Source organism: Lemur catta, chromosome 8, assembly GCF_020740605.2.
Source record: "Lemur catta isolate mLemCat1 chromosome 8, mLemCat1.pri, whole genome shotgun sequence".
Classification (NCBI taxonomy): domain Eukaryota; kingdom Metazoa; phylum Chordata; class Mammalia; order Primates; family Lemuridae; genus Lemur; species Lemur catta.
The window spans coordinates 3,072,475-3,084,820 of record NC_059135.1 but is presented as its reverse complement, the minus strand read 5'-3'; the positions used below and the strand labels follow the sequence as shown (position 1 = coordinate 3,084,820).

At 57.1% G+C, this 12,346-nt stretch overlaps 1 protein-coding gene across 1 annotated transcript; it reads right to left on the bottom strand.

Annotated features, from left to right (window-relative positions):
* Nucleotides 1-320: 320 nt before the first annotated feature.
* RAB17 (RAB17, member RAS oncogene family) lies at nt 321-12,081 on the bottom strand. The gene is made up of 6 exons (XM_045558692.1): nt 11,802-12,081; nt 6,098-6,257; nt 4,731-4,882; nt 3,597-3,722; nt 1,356-1,449; nt 321-1,114 (listed from the first exon to the last, which is right to left on the bottom strand). The coding sequence occupies exons 2-6, from the start codon at nt 6,252-6,254 to the stop codon at nt 1,005-1,007; spliced, it is 639 nt and encodes a 212-aa protein (XP_045414648.1). The 5' UTR covers nt 6,255-6,257; nt 11,802-12,081; the 3' UTR covers nt 321-1,004.
* Nucleotides 12,082-12,346: the final 265 nt, after the last annotated feature.

Here is a 12,346-nt window from a genome sequence, read left to right as displayed (position 1 = left end):
CACCTTCACCTTGCCGCGGCAGGTGGAAAAACGTCGGGGGGGGGTTAGACCCCAGAACAGGGATCTAGGTTTCTCTGTAAAGGCAGGCAGTCACGATGGGGATAAGATGTGTCACCATCTGGGAACAGGTCCCATCCAGGTAGATGGCCGTGCCCATCATGGGCCACCTTCTTGTTTACTAACACGAGCCCTCCTAGAATACGTGCAGTGACACTACAGTGACACCAGCCACCAGGTCCCAGAAAACGTGCAGAGACACCTGCAATAACAGCAGCACTCAGGCTCTGTGCCCTACCTTGTCCTCAAAAACTCACCAAAAGTTAGATTGTTGAAAGCAGTTTAATTGTTAGAGGAAAAAAAGGCATACGAGGTACAACTTGCATCTCAGGCTAAAAGTCTCAGAATCTTCACACCCACTGGACAGAAACTTAGCTTTCTCAAATTTGCAGCCAGGAGGAGAGAGTGGGAGGGGACTGTGTCCCCCACCCCCAGCTGCCCGTCCCGAGATGCAGATGCCCTGGGCCTCCCACTCTGCCATCTGGGCTGCTCCTGCCTCTCCCGCCTCCCAGAAGCAGGTGGGCCCGGCCACGGGGCCAGTACGCTGCCCAAGCCAGGTCCAAGGTGTCTGTCGACCATCACGGTGATCGAAATATCTTTCTGATCATTGCTTCCTCTCCGCCCGGTTTAATTCCTCTGTGTCCCAGGGCGAAGCGGCTGAGAGTATGACAGTCCAGATGGCACAGGCACAGGCTTCCGGAATCAGGTGGTGTCTGGGCCGACACTCTTCTGGGAGCCACTTGACCCTGGATCCTGCCCGGACGATTCCCACTGGCTTTGGGAAGTGGTTATTGTAAAGGATGCCAACTTTCAGGACCCTCTAGGGCTCAGGAATGATCCAGTGTCAACGGTGAATCAGAATCTTCTCGGAGCTGGCAGGGGCCCACCCTGAAGACTTGGCGTGGGCTGGGGGTGTCCTCCCGATGAGCCCCCTGGAGTGGCTGCTTCTAGTGGGCACAGCATCTGGCCTGCCTCGTGGGCCCCTCGTTCAGAACCACAGCTGGGTCCCTGCACGGAGCCTGGCCCTCCCTGTCGTCTCTCTGCAAGAGCTCTCGGGCTGTGGAAGCAGACGGAGGGGCTGGGTGGGGAGGGGAGTCCCCCTGCAGGCCAGGGCAGTCCGGGACCCCCCTCCTGACCTTTGCCCAGAGCCGTAGAACCAGGGCCCCCTCACCCCTCCTGGTCGCCTTCCAGGCCCTGGAGACGTTCTCCAGGGTCCTGGGCACCAGCAAAGGAGACCCAGGGAGCCAGGTGTGGTGCAGAGCACCTGCCCCCTTGTCTGGCCTGGGGCTGTCACTCACCTACGGCGCTGAAGACCTCAGACACCTGGTGGTTCAGTTTGGCCGAGGTTTCCATAAACAGCAACCTTTCGCGCTCAGCAAACTCCTTCCCTTCCTGAGGGAAACAGCCACAAAAATCCAACGTCTTTAGTAAGAAGAGAGTTTCCGAAGAACACCTGGTTGACATTGAGCCCCGAGGAACGCTTGCAGCCGTGCAGACCCAGTTCCTCCACACTTGTTGTTTACGCTGTCTCTTGGCCCCCCGGAGAAGCCAGCCCAGGACCGAGGCAGGGGACAGAGGGGAGACAGTGGCTCCCTGGAACAGGTTCTTCCTGGGGCAGGACTCACGAGGAACCGTCCTGTCCCAGCAGAGCCTGGAAAGGCGAGTGTCCATCTCGTGGCCCCCTCCCCCCATGGCTCTGGCCCCCATGGGCTCTGACTCGGGCAAAGACACCACCCGAGAGCCAAGGCGGCACGAGGAGGCGGCGGGGGGTCCTGTCCGAGCCCAGCTGGGCCCTTCCTCCGAGAAGCCTGCACGTTCTGACGACGGTCGGGCCCATGTGGAGGAACAGGAAGCAGCAGCTTGCACCGCGTGACCAGGAGGGATAGAAGCGTTCACGGGAAGGTGACATCCAGGCCCAGGAGTCAGGGTGGCTAAGAAGCAGTGGCCTCCCCATGTGGGCCTCTCCCAAGGAAGAGCAGCTCGTGGCGGACCCCGAGGGCACAGCGCAGGCTCCCACCCTCTGCCGGGGGCCACTCCTCCCCTGTCGTGGGCCCACAGAGCTGTCACCAGTCCTGCTTTCGTCCCCACTGGGCTGCTCAGCCAGTGCCTTCCACGCCCGCGCTTCTGCGTCTGCCCGTCTGGCCGCCCTGAGCGGGCGCAGCCCCAAGGCCACCCGCATCTGCCCCACTGCCACCTGCCACGAGGGTTCCAACATGGGCGCCCCCTCCAAGGGCTCCGACTGACACTGTCTCCCTTTGTCCCTTGCCCTCCCCCAGTCTCCGCAATCCTCATGCCACTTCTCTGTCTCTCTATGGCCTTCAAGGAGGCCAGGGCCTCTCTCTTTTGGAGGTGCCCCCAGCTGAGCCCTGAATCAGCCCTTCCTTGGGCGGCCTCTGGTGTGTGCGTGAGTCTCCCCACCAGCTCCTTGTCTGCAGCTTCCTACACGGTCCTCCCCTAAACAGAGTAGGGAGCCGCCATGGGAGACAGACAGCATCCCCCGGGCGGCTGCTGCCCCCGGGAAGGAGGGGTGACGCACTCGGGTGAGGGAGGGTGTGCACTGCACGGAGCCCGCTGCTCCCCGAGTGGGAAGGGAGACCTGCCGAAGAACTGGGCCACCTGAAAGGGAATGTGACTTCGCTCCCACGGGGCAGGCTGGGAGGGCCAGGCCTGGCGTGGGTGGCCTGGGACAGGTGGTGAGGGCCGCATTCCCTGTGCAGGACGCCAGCGGACCCCCCAGCTCTCAGGAGGGCCTGGGTGGGGCTCCCGGCTTTCCCCAAACGTGAACCGTCACTTTCCCTAGCTCTGAGCTTTCCAGGAGAGACCAGAAATCACTGGCCAAATGGGAAACTAAGGTGGAAAGTGTGTGTGTGTGTGTGTGTGTGTGTGTGTGTGTGTGTGTGTGTGAGAGAGAGAGAGAGAGAGAGAGAGAGAGAGAGAATGTGTGTGCTTGCGTGTGTGTGTAAATGTGGGGGGGGGCCCACGTGTGCATGCACGTGTGTTCGTGAGTGTGCATGCCAATGTGAGGGTGTGCAGGTGTGCAGGTGTGGATGTGTGAGTGTGTGGGTGTGCAGGTGTGTGTGTACAGGTGTGGATGTGTGAGTGTGTGAGTGTGTGGGTGTGCAGGTGTGAGTGTGTGGGTGTGCAGGTGTGCAGGTGTGCAGGTGTGGATGTGTGAGTGTGTGAGTGTGTGGGTGTGCAGGTGTGGGTATACAGGTGTGGATGTGCGAGTGTGCAGGTGTGCAGGTGTGGATGTGTGAGTGTGTGGGTGTGCAGGTGTGTGTGTGCAGGTGTGGATGTGTGAGTGTGTGAGTGTGTGGGTGTGCAGGTGTGTGTGTGCAGGTGTGGATGTGTGAGTGTGTGGGTGTGCAGGTGTGTGTGTGCAGGTGTGGATGTGTGAGTGTGTGGGTGTGCAGGTGTGAGTGTGTGGGTGTGCAGGTGTGCAGGTGTGCAGGTGTGGGGGTGCGGGTGTCCAAGGTCTGGACACCGAGGTGGACAGCCCCTCTCCTCCCATGGGTGCCACAGAGGTGCCACAGCACTACCTCGAACGTGACCTCCCGCTCCTCGCTGAGGTCTGTCTTGTTGCCGACCAGCATCACCACGACCTCTCCGGGGCGGAACTCCTCCTCCAGGTCCCTCAGCCACTGCTGGGCCTGGTGGAAGGAATCCTAGGAAAGAGAAAAACGCTCATGTCGGCTGCAACTTCCAGGTGGTCCTCATCAGCCACACGGGCGTAGCAGGCAGGCGTTGCTGGTCCCGTTGTGTGAAATGTCTCGGGATCCAGCTGGCCGTGGGCGGACCTGCCGGGCTGCTCCGCCCTGCGGAGAGGGTGGCCAGGTCTGCTCCTGCCCTGGGTGACCTGCGTGGCCAGACAGCAAACTGCAGGGACACACCTCAGCTCCTTCCCGCAACTGGCCCAGGGGACTGGCGGCCACGGGGTGTTCGGTCTCAGGCCCCAGCTCCCGAGGCCTCCTCCCCAGATGTCCTCAATGGGTCATTTTGTGTCAGAGTTTTGGGGAGCAGCCACCACCCCAAATCCTGACCCTCACTGCGGTGGCCCTGCAGACCAGGTAATGGGGCTCCTGCCCTAGGCCCGGCACAGCCCTCTCCACCCCGCAGACGCCACTGCTCCTGCAGCCCCTCTTGTCACCCCCCGGCCTCCCTAGACCCCACCACACGCCTCAGCTAGGACACTCCTCCCTCCCTGCTCACCGCCCACTGCCAACGCCCGGCTCCGCCCCAGCACGGCCAGTCCCTGCTCCTCCAGCATCTCAGTTCCCCTGTCACACCTGACGTGTCTGCTCACTGGTATTTAGTGTCTGCCTGGGTGACGCACTCGGCAGCAGAGGAGCATTACAGACACGGGCAGACACAGCCCAGCTCAGCAGCGCTCAGGGACTACTGGGGGTGGACGGCAGTGGCGTGTTCGGGCTGTTCTGGAGGACCTTGGAGGAGCAGAACCCAGCCGCAGAGGAGGAAGAGAAGGGGTTGGCAGGAGGGCTTCCTGGAGGAGGTGACCAATGCTCACTAATGTGGTCCCTATTCTTTGCTGTGATTACGCTATAAAGCACTAGCTCTGGCCATGATTCCATCAGAGGAGCCTTGCCCGGCCCTGAGAAACAGGGGGCAGCCACCTCAACAAGCAGGGTGAAGACGCGCCGCGTGGTGAGCCCCACCTTCTTGGTGACGTCGTACACCAGCAGTGCAGCATTGGCGCCCCGGAAGTAGAGGTGGCAGACGCTGTGGTACTTCTCCTGGCCAGCCGTGTCCCAGATCTCGAACTTCAGAGACGAGGCTCCCAACTCCACCACCTTTGTGAAGAAGGCGCCTGAAACAGCGGGGCCCGGAGGAGCTTCGCTTAGGACGAGGTTCCCGCCCGTGGCTCGGGGGACACTGGTATGTCACCTTCCCTTTCCTGCGTACAGCCCCACATTGGCAAATGCACACACAAGCACTAGGTGTCACCATCCTTCCAAAAGATGTCACTAAGAAGGTGTTTGCAGCCCAGGGACACAGGCCCACTGCCCAGCCCAAGCCAGCCCTGACTAGCTCTCCCAGGGCTCCTTCCGGAGACAGCCCCCACCCGTCATTCTGTGGGGCCTTTCTCCCCACTAGCGCTGGGGGTCTGGCCTCTGTGTCCCTCGGAGACCCTCCAGGAGCCACAGCCCCCTGAGAAGACGGAAGGGCTCCCAAATAGCTAATGCCACATGCCACAGTTTGCAGTTGCGTTTCTGTGTGTGGTGTCCTGTTTGCTGGTTACAGACTCCGCAGCACCTGAGACACAGCCCGGGGACACAGTCCACGCTCGACAGCCGCTTGTTGAGTGAGTGAGAGAAGGAATGAGACAGCTTATCCGTGGCAGAGTCCGAACTGGAAACCAAGGCTCTGATTCTGCATGTGGCGTCTCGGGGAGGACACAGAGCACGTTGGGTGTCCCTGCTTCAGGTGGGACCCTGAGTGCCCACCCCCCGGGTGGGATGTACCCACAGCAGGATTCCAAGGGTGCCCACAGCCCACAGATGCTCCAAAGACATTTACGTCTGAGAATTGTGACGTGTCAGCCTCTGTAAGAAGCACAGTGAGAGGGTCTTCCCTCCCTGCTACCCCCCCACCACAATCCCCCAACCCACCCAGGCCGGGCCAGTAAACCAAGTCCAGGCAGAAAGGGAGACGCTCTTTAGGCAAATGAGCCAAGGGAGCAGCGTTAGCAGGAGGACGACCCGGGCAGGGCAGTGGCCAGAGCCTGGGGGGGGCTTCTTCTGGGTCCCCCAACTGCACAACCCCCCACACACCCAACCCTCCGGAGCCAGAGACCCTGACCCTGAATCTCCACCCCTGCAGACCCTGGCTGGGCTGACGGGAAGCCAGGGGTTTACATGTCCTTCTGGACTCTGCATGTGTGCCTGCCCTTGACGGACCCTGTCCCCCACCCCACACGTGCTGGGCGCACACAGCCTGACACCCCAGGACAGTATGGGGACTCCAAGACAGGCCTCGTCCCCATCCATGGGCCAGCCACCCTGGCCTCTGCCCCTTCACTTACATCCCACGGTGGGCAGGATGCTCTTGAAGTCGTTCTTCACGTACCGGAGGGCCAGGCTGGACTTGCCCACGGAGCCGCTGCCCAGCAGCACCAGCTTGAACACGCGGGGCTGGCCAGGGCCCGCCCTGGGCCGGGGACTCCCGCACGCCTGCTCCATGCCCTGCGAAGAACCGCACAGTCTGAGGCAGGTGGACTGAGGCCAAACGGTCTCAGGGAGCTCCCTCCCCGCGGCTGCTTCCCTGGTCGATGCAGACGGCCTGGAACAGGGCTCCCCAGTCACAGGCCACCTGCGTTGGCAGCCCTGCTCCACTGTGCACCCCGCGCCCCAGCTCCCTTTCTGAAAGTGGGGTGCACAGGATCTCTTGTATAGGTCTGTCGTGAGGAACAAAAGTAGCTACGCTTGGAAAGTGTCTGGCACAAGCCACTGCAGACCCTGAAAAGCAACGACTGTGTGGGGGGGGGTCTCACAGCTTACTGTCCTCATTCCATCACTTCTTTTTACAAACCTGTCACTTATTCCAGAAACTATCCGAAATATCTGAGAGGCGAAAAGTATTTGAGCATCTCTCGGTTGTTCATTCATAGGTTAAAGTTGGTGTTTCAATGAGGTCAAAACATTCTAGTTCCTCGCATGGTGTCTAAGGCCCCCGAAGCCGCAGAGCTGTGCCCTGGAGAAAAACCAGCCCTGTCCTCAAAGTGCACACGGCTGAACTCTGCATATGTGTTTATCATGGAAAGTTCTGTGCACACACCACGCTAGACAGAACGGTCTGCTGGGCCCATGAACCACCACCCACTTCCCCAGTAAGCAGCTCTGGCCACACCGTGTCACCCACATCCCTGGACCTCCCCACATCAGGGTGGTGCAAAGCCAAGCCCAGACATCCCATCATCTGCACATGTCAGGACAGACACGTATATTCCCTTTTTCTTTGCGGTGGACTTGCTGAAGGAATCAGGTTGTCTTGCAGTTTCCCGGCATGGATTATCCTGATTGCATCCCTGTGTTGTCACTGAGTATGTTCCTGTGGACCCCGTATTTTCCACAGCTTGGTGGCTCAGAACAGAAGCCAGATCAGATATGGCTTTTCTTGGCAAGAGTGCTTCAAGAGCGTGGCGCACACTTCCCTCGGACGGAAGTCATGTCCAGCTGTCTTCTTGTAAGGTTAGTGGTCACTGAGGGCCATTGCCAGGACCAGCTACTTCCCTAGGGAGCTGCAAGTGGTGACACTCTAAGGTCATCACTTTCTCTTTCTTTTTTACCTGGATAACTTCCAGGAAGAGAAACTGCCCCTAATCAGTGTCCAAACCCATCAAGGGGCAGCTCGTCCTGTGAACAGGTCTCGTCTCCCTCCCTCGCCACAGCGGGCTAGCGGGAGGCAAGGAGGATGGGGAGGAATTTGGAAAAGGAAGAAGAGAATTGGGAGCAGCCCACGTTCCCTCCCGGCCCCAATGAGCAGCCATGGCCGCGGCCTGTCGGGTGCCCCGAGGGGATGACGGGGGAGAATCGAGTTTGGAATCAAAGTCTCAGCACAGACAGGACTGAGTCCTAAATGCCAGCAAGACTGCTCTAGCCACACTGGAGAGGGCTGGAGTCTGGAAGAGATGGCCCAGGGTGCTTCTCCCCAGTGGGGAAAAGGGGTTCGCCATGGTTGTTGAAAACATGCCGGGAACCCCATCTTAAACGGGAGTACACTCAAGTTTCACTACCCCGTGTTATGCCAGCTTCAGAGAAGGATTAGAAAAATAAAATTGTTTCAAGTTTTCCAGCCTTTTTTTTTTTGAGACAGAGTCTCGCTCTGCTGCCTGGGCTAGAGTGAGTGCCGTGGCATCAGCCTAGCTCACAGCAACCTCAAACTCCTGGGCTCAAGCGATCCTCCTGCCTCAGCCTCCCGAGTAGCTGGGACTACATGCATGTGCCACCATGCCCAGCTAATTTTTTATATGTATATTTTTAGTTGGCCAGATAATTTATTTCTATTTTTAGTAGAGACGGGGTCTCACTCTTGCTCAGGCTGGTCTCGAACTCCTGACCTCGAGCGATCCACCCGCCTCGGCCTCCCAGAGGGCTAGGATTACAGGCATGAGCCACCGCGCCCGGCCCCAGCCTTTTTTTTTTAACAAAGAAAAAACCTCCCCAGTATTCAACCAAGGCTGCCAACCACTGCCAGGACTTTGTCTAACCTCTTCAGGGCTGGGAACAGTGCCTGGCACGTAGTAGGCACTCAATAAATACCCAAGGAAGGGATGAACGAATAAGGTCAGCACAGAGGAAGCGCACATGACCCAGCACCTGTGTTTTGAAATATTTGCCTCAACTGAGGACAACTTCTTGGGGCCTGCTGTGGCTCGAATGTGTCCCCTACAAAGCAGGTGTTGGAAACTTAATCCCCAATGCCACAGGGTTTGGAGGTGCAGCCTAAGGGGACTGTCAAGGTCATGATTAATGCTGATCAGAGTGGACTTGAGGCTGCGGGTTCTGTCTTTCTCTCCTGCCCTCCCCCTTCCACCATGGCAGATGCAGCCAGAAGGCCCTCGCCAGATGCAGACCCCTGGCCTTGGGCTTCACAGCCTCCAGAACTATAAGGAATAAATCTCTGTTCTCTAAAAATTACTCAGTCTCGAGTATCTCTTACAGCAGCACCAAATGGACTAGGACAGGGCCTAAGTCACAATGAGAGTGGCTGGGGTGGGAGCAGGGGCCAGCTGAGAATCTGGCTGTGTTAGCTGGGGACAGGTTCTCAGCGCCCAGCCCTGCCCTGCCCTGCCCGGCCGCCCTGCACGTCTGCAGCCCACAGGCCCACAGCTGCCAGCCAGTGTTCTCACAAGCCCCTTCTGCTCCCTAGCGCCCCGCTCGCCAGCACAAAGCCCAGAGCAATTCCTTCCCCAGAGTCCGACCCACTAGCAGAAAATTAAAGCTAAAAGTGTTAATAAAATAAACAACATGGACACGTGGGAATGCACCTTGAAAAGGCAGCCAGCCCTCCAGGAATGAAACGTACAGCCCCACGGTTCGACCCCGCAAGCCAAAGTGCACACCAGAGTCCAGGATTCCAAAGGAAGCACCAAGAAAGATAGCAGAAGGGTGCTGTCCCCAAGTCCAGATACTGCCGGGGTTTGTCCATCCACTTCACTGTCTGGCAAAGGGGGGATTTAAAGCCCCTCTGGGTCTCCTCACTTCTCTCCACTCAGGTTGGTGCAAATCTCTCTCCTGCAACAGCTTCTAGCTGGTCTCGCAGCCGCCAACCCTGGCCCCGACTGTCAACCTCCACAAACAGTAGTTAATGGAGTAGGCAAAGGTCCCTGCCGTCACGGAGCCTGCACTTCCCTCTTCCTCTTCTGGCTGAAATTATCTCAGTTTTTAACTCTACATTAATTGGAATAATTCTGATATTAAGGACTTATCTCTCTCGCTGAGCAGTAAACCTCTAATGAGATTTAATTTATATAATTGTCTTAATATCGTCTCTTTCTCCGGGGCTGTGACCACCAACAGGAGCAGGGACTGCATTCGTTGAGCATACAGTGGGTGCCCAATAACCGTCTCATGAAGGCAGGAGGGGGTGGCTTGCCAAGAAGCCATAATGGGACAGACAAGAGGCTTCCACCTCAGGGCTTTACCGCCGGTCACACCCGGGCACTTGTCCGGCAGTGACTGGGCATCGGCAGGAAGGGGGAGAAGGACCCCAGCCGCTGAGACAGGCGCAGCTTTGAGTGGCCAAGAAGAGAAGGTGACATGCACCGAGGCCACCCTGCACACGGTGCTCAGGTGAGGCTGCGGGACAGTGGCTGACCCTGCACACGGCGCTCAGGTGAGGCTGTGGGACAGTGGCTGACCGAGACCAGAGCACAGGCCCCCTCCACGGAGAGAGCAGGGTGGGGACACCCACAGGCGCCTGCCCAGGCCGGCTGCACGGCCTCCTGCTGAAACTGAGCGGGACACCTCTGGGGTCGCGTTACCCCGGCTCACAGGGAGGCCCGGCGGCTTTTCCTGGACAGAGACGCAGAATCAAAGCCTCTGCACGGGACTCACGGGCGCTGGCGTCACTCCAGCCACTTGCAGAGAGAGGCAGGACATGCTTCCTGCGTCACAATCACCTGCCCAGGGGAACCGCCACTGCAACGCATCGGAAATGGCTCAGTAGCGAGTCCTAACTGAGAAACCACTTTTAAGAATGGAGTTTCGGAACTTTCCAGGCCACCCCGGGGCTGATGGCTTGTTTCTTGACAGAAGTACTTACAGCACCTGCTCAGGAGGAAACAGCCCATTGATCGGCGCTGAGAGAAAGTCCTAACACACCCGCAGCGGTGAGTTCTCAAGTGTTTAACGATGCCCTTCCCAGTTCTCTTTGCTATTTATTCCCACAGATTAATAAAACCACCTCACGTCATTGAAGCCGACGGCCCAAAACATGTCAGAATTAGGTGAAATGCGAACGGATGCACCATTGCAATGACACCAGACACCAGCACCTCAGTCCTCTGACCGTGACACATCTCTTTGTTTAAAAAATATATTTTATTATAAATATAAACATATAATTGTCAGTATGTAAAAAAAACTATTTATAACCCCAAACCCTGATTGCAATCCTAAATGGGTTTTTGACTACTTTCTTGTAGTCTTTTTCCTTCTATGATTCTTAAAAACAAACCAAACCCATACTTTTAACATAAAATTATATACCCTACCTTCAAAAAACAAAAAAAAAGCTTAACAAACACAACATTGCTACAAGTATCCCAGTTTGCTGAACCATTTTCCTCGTACTAGATTTTTACTTGGTTTTGAATTTTTTCTCCGTTATAAAACGACTGCGATGACCATTTTCACGTATAACTCTGTGTGTGACCCTGTGTCATAAGCTTTCAATAAGGAGAGGTTTCGCCCTCTGTCCAAAGAGAAGATTGAACGTACGGCCCCGACCTGGCCTCCAGAATCTAACCAAGGTGGGTTATTAGGAAGGAGTCTCTCCAAGGCGAAGATGTTCTCGAAATGCCACATGCATGACGAGGGCTGCCCTGCTTACCTTGATTTGGGGGTTTTCATCTCTTACACCTCCCTCCCTCCCAAGAAAAACGGCAAAGGACAGCAAACCTCAAACTAGTCTCTTCTGGGGGGAGCAAGGAGGAGAGGCCATTCCAGGGAAGGGTCTGGTGTGACGAGTCTGCTGCTCAGGTGTCCCTGTGGGTGCCACCCTTGCCCGGCTCAGGAAGGACACCAAGACAACCCCTGACACTGCGTGGCTTTCACAGCAATGTGGCATTTGACACAGAGGAAAAACAAGGTGCAGATTTCAAGAGGGAGAATTACGGAAAAACCTGACAAGCTCTCTAGACATCATCAATCTGTAAAAACTGAACATTTTTTGTGTCATTTGAGATGGATTCTTTGAAGGGCTTCTCTTCATTACCAGTAGTTTTCACTTGAGGCCTTTAACTGAAATTTTCCCGAAGGAAAACTTAAAAATAGGAGTCTCCTTTCGAGAACCTGACCTACTGAGCCACCAGGGCCCCAGACAAGGACACCTCTGGCCTTGAGTAAAGCAAATGCCCCTGTCCCCACTTTGCAACTTTGACTCGGGCACTCGGGCACACGCACAAACACACAGACACAGACACAAACACAGGGCCACACAGGTAGTCACACACAAACACACACAAACACCCTGCAAAGTGCACAGAGGTTTAAACAGTGACTCACCTGTCCCCAGGCCTGGTCACTTCCAGGGAGCCTGACAGCCTGTCATCATTGCACAGTCCTGCAGGGCCCCTACCTGTCTCCCGTCCTCCTCCCTTCTGCCTGGGGAAAGGTCTGCTTCCCTCTACAGGCGGGCGGGGCAGTGGCCCTGGAGGGACAGGAGCAGGCTCTGCTCCAGCAGCAAACAGAGCCTCAGAGAGGAAGTCAAATGCAGGAGCCTCCGCCTGGGTGGTGCCCGCCCTGCCCCCTGCCCCAAGGTCAGGCCTCTTCCCTTCCGGAAAGGCTCGGAGCAAAGTACACCACAATCATGTGGTCACCTGGGGCTGGGCAGGGCAGGAGGCTGGACCACAGAGCAGGTGATCTGGGAGCACCTGGGCACCCAGCCGGAAGTCACATTCCTGTCCTGTGTTTGTTGGCGTCCAGCTGCAGCCCGGTTTTTAGGTTTTGTTGCAAGGTCTTTCTTTGGTATGTAACATTTTTCTTGGCTGCTTCCCCAGGGCTGTGTTGAATCTTTGTTGTGATTGAAAACTAACAGTCTAGAAGAGAAG